The 20,947-nt window shown below is 40.3% G+C and overlaps 1 protein-coding gene across 2 annotated transcripts in view; it reads right to left on the reverse strand.

Annotated features, from left to right (window-relative positions):
- GALNT17 (polypeptide N-acetylgalactosaminyltransferase 17) overlaps window positions 1–20,947 on the reverse strand; it is a 279,198-nt gene that overhangs the window by 86,926 nt on the left and 171,325 nt on the right. For both annotated transcript variants that reach the window (XM_007054159.4, XM_043530935.1), the window contains exon 6: window positions 6,809–6,926. In XM_007054159.4, coding sequence (XP_007054221.2) covers window positions 6,809–6,926 — 118 coding nt within the window. The remainder of the gene's footprint in view (window positions 1–6,808; window positions 6,927–20,947) is intronic.

The following is a 20,947-nucleotide window of genomic DNA, read 5'->3' on the forward strand; positions in this document are numbered from 1 at the left end:
ACCTCTTTTGCATGCACAGCTGCTCACTTGGATGCACACATCTGAGATTGACACGAGACATTTAGGTGACTAGTTAGGAAAACTTGGAGTTTGAAATGAGAGAACACCCTTTTTTCCCCTCTAAAAAAAGAAATAGATAATAATAAATGACCAAACCCAAACTACAATCGATTAAACATTCACGTAAAACAAAGACAGAGTCATCCACTGAGCCTCAAAGAAATCCTTGAATTGTACTTTTCTTAATTAAATCTGTGACTGATTCTTACTACACAAATAAGGTGTGGGATGGATCAGCTAATAAGCATTCTGAGTTAATTGTCTTCATCAAGTGACGATTTGTACAAATGATACTATCAAAGGAGTAATAATATCCTTATTGATTAAATTAATCTCTAAAAGACAGCTTAAATGAGTTTAATTAGCAATGCATGACATTGCTGAAAACAACCTTGTAACCCATCCCCAGGGCTTGAAATGATGGCAACACACACAAAATAAACCTTTGTTCAAAACAAACACCATATATAGTTTCCTGGGGCATCTCAGTAACTCGCTGTGACCAACCGTGAAAATCCATACAACCCTCACACACAAAGAAACAGTGTGATGCATATTAAAAGCAAATGGTTTCCTTGAAGTTCAACCATTCACTAAAAACCGTATCCACAAACAATCTTCATTTAAAAAAAAACAAAACAAAAGTGGGAATGGAAGTTTTCTGAATAGATTTTTTTTGCCAAAGTTTGCAAAAGCAGAAGGGGCACTGTTACAGCTCCAGGAACCTGGATGGAGCCCAGCTACTATCCAGACGCAGTGTGTAGTACTCCTTGTGCGAGCTGGTACCTGTTATCCAGCTGCCTATCCCCATAGCGTAAACACACACTCTCCCAGAACCCCACCAAAGGTGGTGAGCCTTCCAGTTTACTGGTTAAGTCTCTCACATTTTGCCTAAAGCTTATAACACGGACTTTGCACAGAATTTTAACACCCTTGCTCTTTCACCTGACTAAGCACAAGAAAGTACAGATCATTTAGAAAACAATAAGTAGTCTAAATGCAATGCCCACCACTAGCTCACCATTCCCTTGGGAGTCCTTGGGGGCAAGTCGGCACGGTTCCCTACCTCAACAAACTTCTACATGCTGGGCTGCTTCTCCCTCATATTGAGCTGGAGAAAAATGGTCCCCTGAGTAAAACAGCTCCTGCCCTTTTGTAGCTTTTAGCCTCCTCAAGTGACTTAATTGCCAAGGCGACCTCTCCTCTGATAGACCAATTCTGCTGGTTAGGAGCCAGTCTATTTTTAGAGCTATTCCATTTCAATAGGCGCGCACTTTAAGTCAGCAATCCTCTTTTCTTATACCTTTGTCACCAGCCTTTTCAATTTGAATTCAACAAGGAGGCAAACAGACAACGGAGAAGGCAGAGGGGGCTGCATATTCAAAATGGAGTTTGCAGCTTGATAAAGCTGCAAAGCGTTCATAATCATACACAGAATCTATAAGTTATACAGGCAGATTCCCCACATCCTCACTGGCATGGAGAAAAGTCTGTGCGTATTGAGGGGACCAGTTATTTGAGGGAATTGGGTAATGCGTTATAGATTCTCACAGGCCAATGTCACTGGACTAAATCTGTCTCCATTAAGCAATGAATGGAAAACGCATACTAATTTGCCATATTGCTGGCCACCTCAGGAAAGAAGCTACCAGAGCAAATGTTCCTCTCACCGCTATAGCAGTACTATGGCTGATAAAACAGTTTTGATAGAAAATTTTTGATGTTGGAAAACTGGATTTGTGATTAAATTTTTCATGAAAAGTATGTGCTTAAGTCCTTTCCTGCATCGAGGCTGGAACTGCATGCATAATATACAACCTTGACATTGGTAAATGCCCAAATCTACCTCTGAAGTCAAGGGGAATTCTGAGACCACATTCAAGGGCTTTATATTAGTGAAGTGAAAATGTCCACAGAGTTCAAAAGCTGACGCACTCTTACAATTGCCCTTCACTCAGACATCTAGGGCTTCGATATTCTCCAACCACAGCAGGTAGAGCTTGTGACCAACTCTGTGGTTGTGGAATAACCGTGAAGGGTAGAATTTGATAAAATGGCCTGCTGTGGAAGGTATTTGTTGCTAACTCTAGGGAATGCTGTTCAAATATACAGGCCTGGCATGCGGCAAATGTGGCAAGACCTAGCACTGGGATAACTCAATGTCCAGGAATAGCTTAACATAAATGAACGAATAAATAAATAAATAAATGCTGTTGAAAACACCTCCATTGAAATATTACCCTGAACTCCTTTGCCTAGTGGACACCACCATTTTCTCTGCCAAGAACAGGCTGATAGCGATTTTATTCCCTTTTTTTTTTTTTTTTTTTTAAATGCTGCCTCAGGATATGAAGTCGTCCACTTTAGGGACAGGAAGCAAGACTAAGCTCAAGATGAGAACTCCTTCTAGAGTCACTGTAGTGAGATAAAAGGAACAACAGTAATACAAAGAACAATCTATACTCCATGCCAGGGCCAGGTTTACCCTGCAAGCAGAACAAAAAATTGCCTAGAGCAGCAAGAAACTAGAGGCAGCAAAATGTTTAGTGGGTTTATTATTATTTTAGTGACTACAGGGTAGGAGAATGTTTTCCACTTTGTAGAGGGCAGCAAAAACCCTAGCGCCAGGATTATCTGCAGCCCTAACCATGGATAACTTTTTTGTTAAAGTGAACCACTTAGCTAATCGGTCAATGCTTTCATTTGAACTAATTAGTAACAGCAATTAAATAGATAGTTTTCTTTATTGCATTTTATAGCCATATGTACTGTACCTATATCTGGACATATTTATAAATCAGATTCTTGTAAAGTACATGTTCTTTTTAAACATAGGACAACATAAAACCTTATTTTTGTACTGTTATTCCTTTTTGTTTAGATCACCTTCATTTAATTGTACCATAACTGTGTTTCTCAAATGTGGCCACCGTGGCTGCATGCCACCAGGGGCTTTTCTTGAGGCCACAGCCTCCTGGGCAGTGATGTGGGAGGGGGTTAAAGCAGTGCCCCCTCCCCTGAGGCCGCCAGCAGGGGAGACACAAATGCTGGAGGAACAGGCTCCTAGTGAGTTCCCCACCTTCCCTGGGGTGGTGGGCAACAGGCTATGGCCCTGGGCTCACCCCCATCCATTCTCCCTTGGCCCCCACTGCCTCCCCCAGCCCCCTATCCATTCTCCCCGTTGCCTCTGGCACCCAATGTCTTCCTACCCTCCTCCCCATCCAGAGCTCAATTTGTCCCTGGGCTTGCCAGGGCTGAGTAAGTGTGCTGCTGTGAAAAGTGATATTTGTATGTTTGTTATTATCATTTTCACAGCAGCAGCTTACTAGCTAGCAAGTCTTTAAAACAGAAACCAAAAAAGTAAAATAAACAACAAAAAAGACAAGAATATGCCCTTATTTGTGTTTTCTATTCTGTTTAGGTCCAGTAAAGAACAGAGACGTGTACATTATTTTTATTATTGAACCTGCAAAAAAATCCCAACATAAATACATTTCAATGATTTGGATAAGTATTTGCATATTTATTTGTCTTTCCTAAACTTAGTTAAAATTGTAACAGCGGCCACCAGCAAGAGTTGGTGGCCGCAATCAGAGGCCACCAAAAAATTTGTTGTGAGAACCTCTGCCATGGTTTGTTTAACTGATGTTTTTGCTGGATGTCTGAGATGGTGGGGTTTATTTGTCCCTTGGTCTACTGTCTAATCTTTGTACTTTAAAACAAATGTATACATGCACCCAGAAACATATGATGGGATTTTTAGTGATATAAATATTAAACTATATTAAAATACAGCATGATTTTCAGAAAGAAGGTGGAACTTGCAGCATCACCAAAGAGAAAACCATTATCTTTGGACTTGTAAACTGAGCCAGTTTTGAGCTGAGAGGCATTGAGACAGAGTAAACAAAGAACCACACAATTACTTTTTGACAACTGCCACACTTTAAAATTATTCAGCAACCAATCAACCATTTTATATTAAGATAAACTTTAGCAATGGTTTCTGAGGGTTAATAGGTGTTATAAGCATATTATAGATGGCTGTAAGCCAGAGTTTAAAACAATGTATTGGTTGGTTGGATGCTATAATAATCTATAATTAATGAACCATTTATTAAAATGTCTATTAATTATTTATTAACCCTGTATAAACCATTTATAAATGGAATCTTGGTATAAAGTGCAAACCAAACCAACTATGACAAGAGCCACCATTCTATTGAATTTAGGAGCAAAAACCTATCAACTTCACTATGAGCAAGACTGGGCCCAAATGGTGTAACTGTAAGCTTTACAAGAAGGCCAACATTTTCAAAAGTGACTAGAGATTTTATTTACCAGCAGTTTTGGGTGCCCAACTTGAGACACCTTAAAGGAGGCTGATTTTCAGAGGGGACATGCTTAGCACCGTTTGAAAAGCAGGCCTTTTTAAAAGTGTCATAAGTTTCAGCCCCACCTGTTTATACACCCAAAACCACTAATTACTTTTGAAAATCTTGGCCAGAGTGTATATATATAATGTGTGTGCGCGCATGTATACACATTGGAAAAATAAAGATTAGGATAGGGGTGGTGGGAATTTTCAAAATCTTTCAACTAGAGATATTCTAGTTCTCCTTTTAATAGATCCACAATGTCAAAAAAAATATTACATCTCTGATCATTGCTTGTGCCTTGAACATCTATCTTATTTTTCCAGCAATCTCCCATGAAATCCTCCAAGACCAAAGAGACGGGTTGAATTATTCACTAGGAGAAGAATAGTTCTACTAAATAGTATACCATCTCTGTCAATCACTGAATGATAGCAACACAAAAAAGTGAAACAAACAAATGAAGGTGGTCACAAGAGAGTTTGATACCTCTAGACCAAGAGCATCAATTGCATGCTCATGGTGCAATAATTACCCCATAAAGAGTGGAATTGCATGGCATATTTAAAGGCTTTATCTTCTATTCTCTTGTTTAAATGAGATTACTATTCCTCACACCCAATAAAAATAGATTTTATCAATTGCTTTTGATTTTCTAGCAAAGCAAATACAAGTTGGAAAATCTATCAAATAAACAATGATTTTTCATTTTTTATAACAGCAAACAGTTAATTCAACTTTTCAGTTATGAGCAAGTCTCAAGTCTCTCTCACTATCAGTTCCTTAATCTAATCAATAGTATGTTCTAAGCCCAGGCTTGATTGGATCTCCATAGACTCTGCCTTTGCAAGCATTGAAATCTTTTGTATATGAACCATTTTGTGACATATTATGGATAGGGCCCTACCAAATTCAGGGTCCATTTTGGTCAATTTCACAGGTCATAGGATTTTAAAAATCGTTAATTTCAGGATTTCAGCTATTTAAATCTGAATTTTCATGGTGTTGTAATTGTAGGGGTCCTGACCCAAAAAGGAATTATATGTGTGTGTGTGGGGCGAGGAGGAGGGTGGGGGTGTTGCAAGGTTATTGTAGCAGGGGGTTGCAATACTGCTACCCTTATTTCTGCGCTGCTGCTGACGGGGGTGCTGCCTTCAGAGCTGGGCAGCTGGAGAGCGGCGGCTGCTGGCCGGGAGCTCAGCTCTGAAGGCAGAGCTGCGGCTAGCAGCAGTGCAGAAGTAAGGATAGCACGGTATGGTATTGACACCCTTACTTCTGCACGTCTGTTTGCAGAGCTGCGCCCTCAGTCAGGAGCTGCCACTCTCGGGCTGCCCAGCTCTGAAGGCAGCAGCGCAGAAGTACGGGTGACATGGTATGATATTGCCATCCTTACTTCAGCGCTGCTGCTGATGGGGTGCTGCCTTCAGAGCTGGATACCTGGTCAACAGCCACTGCTCCCTGGCCACCCAGCTCTGATGGCAGCGCAGAAATAAGGGTGGCAATTCCACACCCCCCCTAAAATAACCTTGGGACCCCCCTGCATGTCCCTTTTGGTCAGGACCCCTAATTTGAGAAATGCTGGTCTCCCCCGTGAAATCTGTACATTATTGAATAAAACCACACAAATGACCAGATTTCATGGGATGGGGAGGGGAAGGAGACCAGATTTCACAGTCCATAATGCATTTTTCATGGCCGTGAATTTGGTAGGGCCCTAATTATGGAAACGATCAAATCATTAAACCACATCTAATATCTTTATGGTAATGAACTGAAGTTGCACTGGTAGATATTGTAAGTAGGAGTTTCTTGTGTAGATTTATTGTGGCAGTTACTGAAAATATGTCTATTGATATATCATAATTAAAGTGGGTTACACCAATTTATACATGCACTTTATGTTGTGGCTGTTAAATGTCTGTAAAAGATGTTTTAGCATTCAAATCATGCTTGTGGTATTCACAACGAGTAGTCCCATCACCTTCCATGAGTCTATTTCTGTGAGAGACACAGGCATGATATTTTCTTTGACAGTGGATTTGATATTTTGCATATCTATAACTTGTTATCATGAACTGATGCTATAGACCTGATCCAAAGCCCACTTAAATAATTGAAAATGCTCCCTTTGGCTTTAGCAGGCCTTGCATAGGCTCCATATGCAAATGTTGGGGAACAGGAGAAAATATATGCTCCCAAGAAGTAACTAAATGTTTTCTGGACTCTTTCTTTAAGGTGCCACTGAAAGTATCGTGCTTGATTCTAATGCAGATTCTAATTGATTTTGGTCTTTAAAAAAGATCCTTGTGCATGAGTTTTTTAAGAATACAATTTCAAGAAAAATTGCACAGAATGGTAACAATTTCACAAACCTTGATTCCTAGCTCTATGTTCTCTCCTCCATATACATCCATTCCAGGATCCAGAAGACCTATTTCTCCAAAGAACTTCCTGTTTACAACAAACGAACAGCCAATCATAGCAGGTGTCCTGCAGGAAGAGAAAAAAAACAATAGAAACAGCATTATCAGCAATGCAAAATTATTAGTTGTCATTTTTCTTTTTCTTTTTTTAAAGGACTATAGGTTTATTTAATCAATGGAAGTTACCTAATACCTAAAATAAGGCCTGATCCTGATGCCATTGGAGTCTTTGGAAAGTCTTTGACTTCAGTCGGGCCACCAGCTTCACAGTAGTAAGCACTATGCTTGTAGAATTGGAGCATTATCTGGGAGATATTATTTTGCCACTGAAGTAAGACTGCACAAAATTCAACTGCCTATATACGTTAAAGGGAGGAAGGGGAGTTCTGTGGTTACGGCACTGAACTTAAGAGATCTGGGTTCAATTCTTGGCTCAGCCACACATTTCCTGGGTGACCTTGGGCAAGTTACTTAATCTCTCTGTGCCTCAGTTCCCCACTAGCAGAGTAGGAATACTACTACTACCTTTCACTCCCCCTTTTTTCTCTTGTCTATTTAGAACATAAGCTCTCCAGAACAGCAATTGGTTGGGTTTTTTTGCTATGTATTTGCACAATGCCTAATCAAATGGCGCTCTGATCGTGGGTGGGATCTGCAGGGTGATGTCAATTATAACAACAATATAATTCCAGAGAAGGAAATATGCCTCACTAATGAATAACAATGACAATCATGTGGCTGAAGCAAATTCATTAAAAACATTGGACAAATATTCACACAATATTTTGTTGCATAATTTTCCCAGCTCTACCAATAGTCAGAGTTACTCTCAAGTGGGTGGGTGTGAAAGATTTGACTCCAGAATGCTGCAAAAGTTCTTGCTCTCTAATTGATGAAGCAAAATTATTACTCTCATCCTGTGGAAGGCCAGCCAAGCTCACAGTATCCATTAAGAGAACAGGATTAAGAAAAATGAGAGTGTGTCAGGTGCTGGCATTAACATATGCACAAAAAGATAATAGAAGAAATACAGTCCCACTGGATATATTCTTAGGAACTATAAAACATTAAGGGCATTCATAGGTAGGTGTATTTACTACTGGTGCCAGTTTTCTTTCTTTCTTCTTCTTCAATAACTGGGATAGAACAACTGTAAATATTGTTTGAAAACATTGGGGCAGATCTTCAGCTGGTATAGATGGTTCACTGGAAACAAGGGAGCTATTCTGATTTACGCCAACTGAGGATCTGACCCATTATTTTGGCATGGTTGAACAGAACCCCATCCCTAAAATTATGATTTACCGCACAGCATGTGGCTTAAAACAATTAGATTTTTATGCTCTTGCTACTTTGGGGTTTGCAAATCCGTTGTGGTATATGGAAAGTTGAATTCTCTGGGGTATTTTCCACTGTAAAATGGAATAATAAAAGACACTCCCCCTCCCTCCTCATCTAATCTAGACTCTTATCCTAGCTGTAGAAGCAAAGCCTGAACCCCTCATGGATATCAGCAAGGAAAAAAAATCAAATATACGTGTAGTATTTAGTGGTGCAGAAGAGTCACCAAAGCACCTCAGTCTTAAATTATTCCCATAGACAAACAGAGCTCTGTCCCCAATATCCTTTGAAGTCAGGAAATAAGCCTAGTATTTAAGAGGTGGTATTGTCCTCACTAGGGTGAAATTCACCCTTGAACAGAGGGACAGCACAAGCCTATGCAGCAGTTAAGCCCATGACTAAGCAAATAGGCCTTGGGTTGCACAGGGAAGAATTTCACCCCTTAATGCAAATTCTATCATATATGATCATTAGAAAACACACTGTATTTCCCCATAAGCACATGTTGTTTCCTATAAGGCAGTCTGGTCTTGTGGTAGAAGCCAGGCAGCAGGAGTCAGGAAGTCTGGCTTCTATTCCTGGCTTGACCACTGGGTCATACTTAACAAACATGCTTTAAATGAGGCAAGTCACAGAAAATCCCTGTGCCTTGGTTTCCCAATCTATAAAGTTGCTATTTACAGTACTTCTCTACCATGTCTAGGGCCAGATAGTGACACTCAGGTTGGGTTGTACCTTACACCATGAGTCATCCTATGGGAGTCAATGGGAGGCAAACACTACTCTACTTGAGTAAAGGTATCACTCGTTGACTCATAGATGGTATGAGGTCTAATTCATTTTTGTGAATTATCTGAGATCCTTGGATGAAAGGTGATATGTATTAAGTGCAGATTATTTCTATTATTTATAGTCATTATAAAATTTAACATAGAATCTCAGAACAATTGGCGTATTAAATTAGTTCATATAGGAACTATCAATAATCTACCTTAAATACACTCTTTTTCAGACAGCTATCTGACCCTTAGTTTCAATAAGCATTACAATACTTCATGGTTTTTTCTACTCTAGTACTTAATAATTCAATTTCATTGCTTTAGTTGTAGCAAGATTACTACCATTAGCAGAAACAATTCATTTTGAAACGATAACCACGTTAGAGATGCCAACATCTAATAGCTCCATTATCCTGGATTAGCATCAGGAATTAAACAAAAGGAAAAGTCACACTTTTTCTGTCACAGAATGTGCACAACCTTTTTTCTCTCTTGTCTTCTGACCTGGGAAGCTGGCATGGACACTCTGAGTCTGTCTACACAGCAACTAGACTCCCGCGGCTGGCCTGGGCCAACCGACTTGGGCTCACGCTGTGGGTCTGTTTCATTGCTGTGTAGACTTCCGGGTGAGCCTCTCGCCTTGCAGGGTCGTAGAGCCCGGCCTCAACCCGAGCCCAGAAATCTGCACAGCAATGAAACAGTCCTCATCCTGAGCCCGGTGAGCCTGAGTTGACGGGCACGGGCCAGCTGCAGGTGTCTAGTTGCTGTGTAGATGTACCCTTTGGGATCTAGTTATGGGAGCTCTGGGGCCTTTTGCTTCTACATCAAATTTAGTTTAGGTCATTAGTGACAGAAAGATACTAATTAGTTCTGGTCAAAAATTTTCCAGTGAAACTTTTTATCAATGGAAAATGGTGTTGTTTACAAAACAACATTTTTGACAAAAAACTGAAAGCCTGATAACTGAAATATCTGGATTCTGAAATGCTGCTGCAGTGACTCGTGGGATAGTTCGGATACCTCATAGTCCCTTTCTCCTCTATGGGCAGGGCTGACCAACTGGACTTCATGATGCACCACCTTCCCACACCAAGAGGAGAAAACATGGTGCATCATGGGAGATGCAGTCCGACCAAGGAGCACGGCCTATGGAGGAGAACAGGGGCATGAGGCACATGAACTACAACTCCCCTGAAGCACCAAGTCAGCTTTTCAAACCCAAAATATTTTATTTTTTGGTTAAAATACTTTTAACCAAAAAAAATCAATTTTTTCCCAGAAGAAAACCCCCAGTTTTCTAACCAGATCTAATACTGAAATCTCATCACGAGTGGCTTGAGTGAAATCAGCTGGTGGCCACAGACCAGTTCTTAATGAACAGTGGCCCATGTGCACACCCCCTCCCGCACAAATTGTTATCCTTTTTGACAGCCAAATATTTTAAGGACTAAGGCTCTGATCCCGCTAATACTCACGTGCTTAACTTAATGCACTGTGAGTACTTCCACTGAAATCAGTGGGAGTATTTGCAGTGCACAACATTAAGCATCCATGCACATCTTTGCGGGACCAAATCCAATGGTTCCTGAAGTTAGTGGGCAGTCTTTCCAATGACTTTATTGGATCAAGCCATAAAGGTCCAACTTAAGCATCCAATAAAGTCAATGGGAGTCTTTCCACTGATCTTTCTGAGCATTAGATCAGAGCTTAAATGAACATTAAAAATGAAATTATCCTCTCATCCCTGCTAATGGCCACTCCCTCCAAAGCCAGCTGAGACTCAGAAACAGTGATGAAGCTGTCAGCACTGCTTTGTGTGCATGTTTCCTGGATATACAACAGAAAACATGTCCTTTTAGAAGCACTGTGTGTGAATAATCTGACAGATTTTATAATTTCACCTCCAAATTTTGCTCAACTATATCATACTGCATATTAATTTCCGACCCAATGATATCGTTAACATGCAAAACGAGCAAATGCAGCATTCCTGAGCTCCCTTAAGCAATACAAATTAAGTGCTGCATTCTTCTTCATAACAATGGTTCCTTATCAAATAAATGAGGACTCATGTGGCACACTGGAATTTAAATGCAAACTACATTAGATTTAACAGCAAATCCTTCAAAAACGGTCGACATTTAGAACAACAGAAGCCCTATCCACAATGAAATAATAGCCCGAGGAGACTGGATGATAAAGCCCTTCATTTTCCCTACCCCTTAATTAAAAGCATTAGCACCGTTTGTTTTGAAAACACACAGACCAACTCGCACTCAGTGCATTTTTTATCTGTCCCAACGATAGCTAATTTTTCTTTAATGTGAAGCAAAAAGTAGAATTTGGCAGAAAGAATATTAACAGAGATGATTCATATTTAGTGGAATTGTTGGCCTTGTATCCTGAATTCCATGGCTTGTTAGTTTCTTGCTATTATTTCACTTGGCTCTTATACACAAATAAGAGACAAAAGATCAAAAAAAAGCTGGCTGAACGATCCTCAGTATGAATCTCTAAATACAGATAAATAAGACAGAGGCAAACATTTATCCTAGTCTATTAAGTGACTTTAATATTCTTCCTTTCTCTGGTTCACAGTTATACTCTAGACTTCTAAACCATTCTCCTGAACTGAAGAGGAAATAGAGTCTAGTTAGTTCTCCTGTACAATTAGTACTACACTTAAAGTACAAGTTACAATATGTATATAGCAAGTAAGGGGTTTTGGTTGGGTTTGTGTTTTTTTAAATTTTCATGTCCATACAAGTAAAGGCTGACAGTGTAAGAAACCACGATGGGCATGGTCAGAGCCATGGCAGTCACATCGAGTGGGCAGAGCAGGAGGTGTCAGAGCTGGAATCAGGAGCCCAGAGTGGGGCTGGAACAAGGCCTGAGCAAGAACAAGGCCGGAGCAGGACTAGAAATGGGGCTGAAGCAAGAGCAAGGCAGGAGGTGGCTAAGGCTTACGGAGTGTGTTACCGCTGACAGGCAGGGGAGAGTTCCAATCCATGAAGCAACATTGAGTAAAATGAGCTACTATTTCTGCCACAAGGTTTATATACCCACCCCAAGTGTCACCAGACCAGGTCCTGGCTTGTGGATTGGCTGGAGCCTAGCACAGGAAGGCCTCATTTATTCAAACTCTAGTTCAGGGATGACTCATCACCTTACACGCGGGCTGAAGGAGACATATTGAATATAGCTGCTGTATCTAGCTTCCACTAAAACGATACTTCAGCCTTGGAATCACTCCATGTTTAGTGCTCTAATCCTGAGGCCACAGCAGGCCCCATGGCTGTTTCCCAGCTGTTCCATTTGGGGCTAAACCTGGAGAGTTTGTCTAGAAACACATCTTCTTGCCCTGCGTCTGCCTCATCCCCTGCCCTTTGCCCATCCCCGCACACCAAACTCAAACAAGCATTTTGATTTTGAGGTTCCAAAACCATAGGAAATTTGCACCCACTATCTTTCATTTTTGCCTGTCTCTGCACTTTTGGGTTGAGGCCAGGAGGTATTGCAAAGTTTGTATGGAATGAGGAAAGACTGGGAAAATCATTAAAAAGCCTATTCTCACAAAATTTTTGGCCCAAATTTGCAGACTCAGAAGGAGATTCAGCTGGTTTGGGTAAATATGAATTCCATTCTCAATTACATTGGGACACTGGGATTACAGTTGGATTTATGGTGACTGCATTGCTATTACATCTGGCTTTATATTGAAGTGAGAACAGAATCAGGCTTACTTATCTAGCAAGCTTCAGGTAAGTTGTCTAACTTGGTTGTATTAACAAAGTGGCTCCCATGTGGTGGACCACCAATTATTTTCTTCTCCCTAAAGGAAGTCTATGTTGGAGATAAGAAAAACAGATTTTATAGACAGCTGGTCTTGGGCCAAATTTTCATTTGCTTTCTGTCATATCTTTGACTGCTTTTTTAAAAAAAGAGCATGTATTTATGGGCATGCACTATACACAACCAAAGAGATTTTAAATTAACTACATCATTGGTCAGTCTCCTGTACATCACTGAAACTCTGTTTGTAAACTCCGATCTTTCTGAGCCATGGGGAACAGAAATCAACAAATCAAGAAAACACAAACTTCCCTTTGAGTTTAAGTATTAAAGCAGAGTGGATAAACAGTTCAATCAGTGGCTAACAATAATCTATACTTGAAAGCCTTCCTGATCTGCTTTGCAAACTATGCATGTACTGTTCTTGCTGCTCAGTAGATATGCACAGTATATGCTTATTTATAGTATTTAATTTTCTTTTAGCCATGGACAAAATTAAGGACCTAATTTGTAAACAAAAATGACTTGTTACTATTGTATATGTGTGTTTCTACTCACGGGGTGTCTGGTGCACAGAATGTAGAGTTAATAAAGAACTGGATGCATAACATAGGGGGTTGTTCCAGGGAATGTGTACTCTTAAGACAGTATAGCAGAAATCAAATCCCAGCATGTGGTATTGAAGAAAGCCTTTTTCAGTTTATAGCGAGGTTAATATCTTGGCACAGATGCTTATTCAGTAACTGATAATAGCTATCTAGCTGCCTATTTCTGCTTGCCTAAAGCAAGGCTATAGAAAAAGAGATCAGTCATAACAGTTTTCTTGCGTATCCATCACCCCTGAATACAACAGACTTTCTTCTGAACAAAACTCCTTAGATTAAAAATAAAGAGTGAGCATACTGGTGGAAATAAGTCTCCTGTACCTTCTTTTTGCGGATACAGACAACACAGCTGCTACTCTGAAACCTGACAGTCTTCAGTTTCCCATCCAAACCTATTGATCAGGAAGTCATTCTGGAAACATCACACGATCAGACTGTCTCATGAGATTTCAGTACTTTTGGTATTGCGCTGGTCTACAAATACCAGAGAGGACAGCTTCTCTCATAGGGTCCATCCACTTCTGCGGCTGGTCAAAACCAGTTCAGAAGAAACTAGGTACTATCTCTATTACGATTTGCTGATTTAATGTGCCATGTCAAGGACTGTAGGAGAGAGGGCTTCTAGGTAGAGAAGGTATACTTTGAACCAGAGTTATGGGCTTCAGGCTTCCTTCGCTTGTATGTCAATTATGTCAAGGATGTCTCTTCCTTCTTGGAGATTTGTATTTGGCAATTCAGTGTCTCAGGCTACGAATACTTGAATTCATGCTCAGGATGAGACCATCAGCTTTACTGAATATGTCTGCAGAGCCTTACTACTTCTTCCAAAGATCATCCCAGCATGCATTGGGCCTGGTTTAAAACCAGGCATGGATTCATCAGGGGTAGCCTTTTGTTTGATTGTTCTGAAATCCTGATCCGGAAGCTGTATCTTCCCAGGTTACTATATCATCATTGTTGGAAGTGAAATGAATTTTAAAACTTCTATTGTGTTAGTGTAATTCCCAGATATAAACTCTCGGTCCCCTGATCCCACAATCACAGCTAGAATTTTTAGGACAGTGATTGGGATCATCAAGTGGACAAGCAGAATAATGGAATTTATGTTGGTCATTGAGGTCCCACAAGGGGTTACTGTATATAAATAGATTTCACAATAAGTTTTCACTGCTGTCATTTAGCAAATTGTAAAATGGAAGTGAGCTGTAGCTCACGAAAGCTTATGCTCAAATAAATTGGTTAGTCTCTAAGGTGCCACAAGTACTCCTTTTCTTTTTGCGAATACAGATTAACACGGCTGTTACTCTAAAATCAGATATGTTGGAGTGTCTCACTGCAATGTTACTATATGCATTTTAAAGACTCAAACTACCTTTTCAATCGGATTTGATTTAGTGTGACTCATGTCCTCTGGCGATGCCCTCCAGCTCCCTAACCAAGACTCTGAATAACAGAAAAGAGACACTCCAAAGAATCCAGTCCCAACTTTTACAAGAAGCCCATACAAAACTTCAGTGTATTAATTCGAGCAATTCAAGAAGCTTTCAGTGTGACCATTGCATAGTAGTCCACAGGTGCGATGTGATCTGGATCACATGGGAGTCTGCATACTTATGTCATTACAGTCATTTGTGAGTGCTACCTCTCCAAGAAAAACTCAAATATTCCTCCCACCTCATACATGAAGGTATGCAGTTACACAGATGAGAACCTTCTCTGAGCCTCGCTCCATAATGGCTTGGGCAGACACTGGCTAGATTTCATTCATAAGAGTGTAATAAAATGTGCACAGAAGGAATGACTGTTTGGCCACTGGCAATGTACCTTGGTTAATAGTATCCCCGGGTTAGCATTCAAAATAGTTGTTTCTTGAATGATCCTAGCTTCCTTGCGCCAACGACCTTGCTTAATTGTCTGTTTCAAAGGGGCTGATTTTCCCACTCTTGCTAAGTGCTAGTATCCAAGAAACAAATTAAAAATAAGAGCTATCGCTTAAAGAGCTTAGATTTAGTGTCTTTTTTGAAATTTGTATGAGTTTAACAAGCCTTAAAGAAACTTTTCATGAAACGGAACCCTTGAAAACTATATATTTTTGAAAGTCTCTGTCAGTTCTACTTATGTATTTGACCTGGTCAGTGTTGTGTAAATGGTTCTATTCCCAGTTCTACAACAGACTCCGTTTGGGACCTTAGGCAAAGTATTTAACCACTATGTGTCCCTCCTTCCCATTTGTCAAATGAGTGTAACATCTATGGCGAGCCAACATCTATAAAGCACTTTTGTGATTCTTGGATTAAAGCTATTACAGTAACTGTAACTATGGTTACATGTGCCACGCACACAAATGCACTACTTCTGTGACAAGAAAAAAAACAGTAGGTCGGACAGTGTGAGCTGTAACCTTATGACTGAGGAGTCACTCCTGGTCTTCCAACTCCAGCACTGCTTTAGCCAACCAGTAACAATGGTGGAGCACATGTTTATACTTTCTATACCCATGGTGTATTAAGGTGCAGCAGCTGATGCTGTAGCAAATCTTCTATGAAATTTCCAAGCTTCAGGCTTTCAACATAAAATTTCACATCCAACTGCTACCAAGGTCACAGCCTAAAGGCATTTTTTTCCTTATAATTTGAAAAAAAACAAAACAGAGCAATCCCAGCATTTTCTATGACAGGACACCCTTAAACACTCACAATTTCCTTGCACACCAACATATTTTTAGGGATATTTAGCAAGGGTTTTAGTGCAGACATGCTTGCCATAACAGACTTCAAAATGTCGGAGTACTTCTTGCCATCATATGGTAGGTTATATAGAGTCCCTGATTCCAGTCTATTGCAGTCAATTAGATTTATAAACTCTGGCCAGAACATCATTTGGTGTAACTTGCCCAGTGAAGTCAATGCAGCTATGACAATTTACACCAGCTAGGAATCTACCCTTTATTTTAAAAGGTTTGTAAATTCACAAGGCCAGAGTCTCTGGCACCTTGCTCATGCTGAGTAGTATCTGAATCAGCAAGAAGTCTCACTGAAAACAATCAGACTTTCTGTGGAGTAAGATACTTCTGAATGAGGATGTTAGACTCTGGCCCATATTTATGTGATAAAACACATGAAATCTTTGTCTCATCTTACTGCTTTGTACTCTTACTGCTTCTTGTGACTTTCCTTTTATTTAACTTTTCAGGCACCAATTCTTACTCCATTACTTTTTCTATTGGCTAACCCGTCACAGGCTACTGTTTGATCTTTTAGTTTCTCCCTTTCTTTCCACCTCCTTACTTTTACCCTGTGGTCCAGTTTCTAGCAAAAGTCTATTCAAATGCAATAGAATGCAAATACAGAGTAATCAAATCTGACTCCATTTGCCCTTTTAATGGAATTTGCCAGTAAGCCCTACATACTGATGTATCAGCGGCTGCACATAGTAAATTACAACTATAGGTGTTCAGGAGTAAAGATGAGCCTCACCTGAAGAGATGCAGCAGCGCCTGAATACAACAGGGAAAACGAAGTTTGATTAGAGCCCAGGAAAAGGGCTGAAGACAAAGTGAAAGAAGATAGACCTCCAGATGGCCTGTGGAAAAGTTGCGGGGAGAAGATTTGGTTTGGGGTTTATGTTGGAGTTTGAGTAAAACTCTGGAAGTGATGTTCTTTTAGATTTAGCCAAAGGGTTAAATCTCTGCAATAACCCTGCAGCACTGGGAGCTGGTGAATGATTGACACTATGGGGAAACTGAGGCAGAGACCCGACTTAGATTTAGAGAGATCCTACTACAAATCTGAACCAACACCTAGATCCAAAGAGTTCCCAGATCTGAATTTTGCACAGGACAGCCCTCTAGGGGGACCCCACACCCATCCTAAACCCTAAACAATGGGCTGTCTGTCTGTAATCCAGAACTGCTGTCTCAAATGCTCTCAGCTTCGGCCTCTTCATCACCCCTTTCCCAGCTGGCCTTTTACCCTTGATGGAGTGCTAATTCCCAGATCTACTTTCCCTAGACCTTTCCTTCCCAAAAAGTGTTACAATAACCAACCCGAAATAGTCTTGTGTTACAAGATTTTCATAAATGGAGGTTTACTGCGTCACTATTAACAGCCACTTGATCATTTGGACCATTCTCTTTCCTTCACCCACTTACACCGCTAGCATACCAGGGACAATCAGACCTACAATGCTGAACGAAAAGTGTGTTGGCCTTATCTCTGAATTCTTTTCTTTTTGCCGATTAAAGCAAGCCCCTTAGCAGGCATTATTTGTATCATGCAGTTTGAGCAAAGGGACCCAGGGTTTTATTCCCAGATCTATTGCCAATTCACTGTGTAACATTAAGCAAGGCATTTCACCTCTCTTTTTCCCATAGTTTCAGTTCCATGCTTTGTTAATATGTGGACAAGAGAGGAGCAATGTTGCATCAAATTAATTTAAAGATATTGTTATGAGTTTGAGGACATCACAAGACACTTGTATGGCAGCCCTGCTGTGAAAAGTCACAGTGGATAAGGCTCACTGGATAGTTACCCTTTAAAATGAGACTGTCTGTTTGGCAAAGGTCTTGAGAAAATTTTACAGCAATTATCTGATTCTTAAAAGCCCAGCTCCCTCAGGATAAACTTAAAAGATGTTATTCAACGTAAGCTAATTTTAAGCCATGTTCCAGGGCTATTTCAATACAAGTGACTCCTTACGGCAATGGGAAGATAAACGAAAAGGGAGAACCTAATCCTTTTAAATTTAACACAGAATCTTTGGCCTGAGGTTATGGGATTCCATGCGCTGGCCTCTGACCATAGAGGGAAAGGCTGTGCTTGCTGTGACAGAACTGACAACATGCAGGAACCACTGAAAGCTACAGTAATAGGGCTGTGCAGTAGAATGTCCCACCATGCTAGAAAGATTTCTTCTCCTTGCAATCTCCCAGTTCTCAAAGGCAGAGTTGTGGGAAGTAATACGGCCCTTATAAGCAGTGATTTATTAGTGATATTCCTACAGGGGAGAAGGCTACACAGACGTCTTGGAGTCTCAGATGGAGATAAATAGTGCATCATTTTAATATATATGCCAAATAACAATGGAAGCCACTGAAAAATACATGCAGAATGACAGCAAAAATACATTCCTGTCTGAGAAGTTATTGAACAGCAAGAATCATGAAAAGAGAGAGCTTTAAAAGGAGACTTTTCCTGTGCTTGGAAAGTTGTGATTTGCCTTTTTGTTTTTAATTCCATTGTATCACTTGTCGCCTAAAAAATCCAGCAAACGTCAACTGGTATTAGATTTAAAGGACCCAATATTGAAAAACAGCCTCTGAAATTGCTCCTGGATATTACATGCATGTGTAACATATTGGCAAAGTGTGTACTGCAGTTAGCTCCACTGGCTAGTCCACCAGCCTTGAGTGAGCTAGGCTAAAGGTGTGTTTTTCACTTCGTGTTTGCTAACATATGGTAACTAACACAACATAAATTCCTAGTGAAGACAAGTCAGCTTGTAGTTTTAACCTGAATTAGCTAGTCAAGATAAACCTTGGACTCCTCCATAGTCTTTAGTTCAACCTGTTAACACATGAAAAGAATGTACCCGTTTCCCAAGTGAAGCTTCATTCCTGTAGGATAACAGCCAACTACTGCCATCAGCTAATGGAATTACTTCTTCTGCTCAAGTGATAGAAGTGCATGCTGTGGTACAGAATGTCATGAGTTCAAACCCTGTTGACTACTTAGGTGGGGGATCTATTACACATACAAAACTTCCATTCACAAGAGTGTGTTGGCATATGCAAATCAGGGTTATTTATTTGATTTGTGAGAAACAGAACTCCTGGGCACAAATTTAGGGAGGGAGTTGAGGCCTGTTTGAAAATCTGGCTAAAAAGCTAATTTCATAATGGTGACGATCACTAAGGGCTTGTCTATACAGGGAATTAAGCTAACCCAAATTGAGGCCTCTTTAATTCTGAATGAGAGTGTCCACACATAATTTAATGCAGTTTGATTAATCCACTTTAAATTCACATCTTTAGGGCTTGTCTGCACTTGAAACGCTGCAGCAGTACCTCCGTGTAGACTCTCACTTCAGTGGCAGGAGGGGTTCTCCTACTGGTGTAGGTAATCCATCTCCCTGAGAGGCAGTAGCTAGGTCAATGGAAGAATTCTTAGCTATGTTGCTTGGGGTGTGGATTTTTCACACCTTCGAGCAATGTAGCTGGGTTGACTTAACTTTAAGTATAGACCAGCCTTAGTTAATGCAGGTTAACTTTCCCAAGTATCCCCAAGAGACAAGCTCTAAAACTGATCATTTCAGGCAGTTCCCACAAATAACAATTAGTGGCTACAATAGACCTCCAAGATAACTGTATTTGTACATGTCCCTAGTTAGCAAACCCTTCAGATTTCATAACAGGACACCACTTCCAGATACTTCTCAGGAGGACTTCTTTTTCTTCCCAAATTTCCCACAACCCATATGAGAATTAGTGTTGGATGAACCCCAAAATTCCAGAGATTTGGCTAAGTACCCAAAAGCTTGGATGCTTATTTGACATTCATAGTTCTGCAAAACTGAGAAGTAGTCCTTCTTGTGAGCTTTCTGGCACTTCCTGTTTCCATTTGCATTGGAAGTACAGTGAGAACAACCTCTGTCGTGGTGTTTCATCACTTCTGCTTCTGGACTGAACACAACAAATGAGAATGGAAAATAGCAGAGAAAATATGTATCTAATTTTTTTTAATCTCAGAAATGTTTGGGGTGGAGATCTTTGTGTGTGTGTGTGTGTATGGCACATGTTATTGGGGTAGGGATCATCTAGTCCTAATCTGTGAGTTTTTCAAATCAAAGCACCTAATTTATTATGGAAGAAGCAAACCCCCACATACAGCAAATTAGCATCTGGCACTAAACTAGAGCAATTCTGCTACCACCTCAAAACAAAGCCTCAGTTGGCGTAGCTCCATCAAAATCAGCAGGTAGCTCCACTGACTTTAGTGGAGCTATGCTGATTTATACCAGTTGAAGACCTGGTCCAAAATACTTTTATCTATCATGAACATATCAGTTTATTTAGTCGTGGTAATGAACTTAATGCAACTTCCACTTCATTGTACTTATATTATTACCAGACTGCTGATTAAAGGATAATTGCTTTTGGATGTAATATGTGTAATTAACGTACTCTGCAGGAACGTGTTATTTATTTTGCTCTTTTTAATGTGAATTTAGTTCTTGTTAAAGATGCCAGAATGACAGACTTGGAAATGGATAGCCTGTATTTATCCACCCAGCACACAAACCCCAGGTAATGGCAGAGCCCATTCTCACATTTGCCCAACAGTGTGTTTCAGGTGTGATCCGGAAGGGCAACCATACTCTAAGTGGGGGAAAGCATGATCCAGTGGTTAAGGATGTAGATGGATCACAGGAGATCTGTATTCAATTCCTTGCTCTGCCATGGACTTCCTGTGGGACCTTAGGTAAGTCATTTAGCCTCTCTTCCTTAGTTTAATGGGGATAATAGCACTTCAGTATCTCACAGGAATGCTGTGAAGATAAATACATTGAAGTTT

The sequence above is a fragment of the Chelonia mydas genome, chromosome 17 (genome assembly GCF_015237465.2).
Source record: "Chelonia mydas isolate rCheMyd1 chromosome 17, rCheMyd1.pri.v2, whole genome shotgun sequence".
Lineage (NCBI taxonomy): Eukaryota > Metazoa > Chordata > Testudines > Cheloniidae > Chelonia > Chelonia mydas.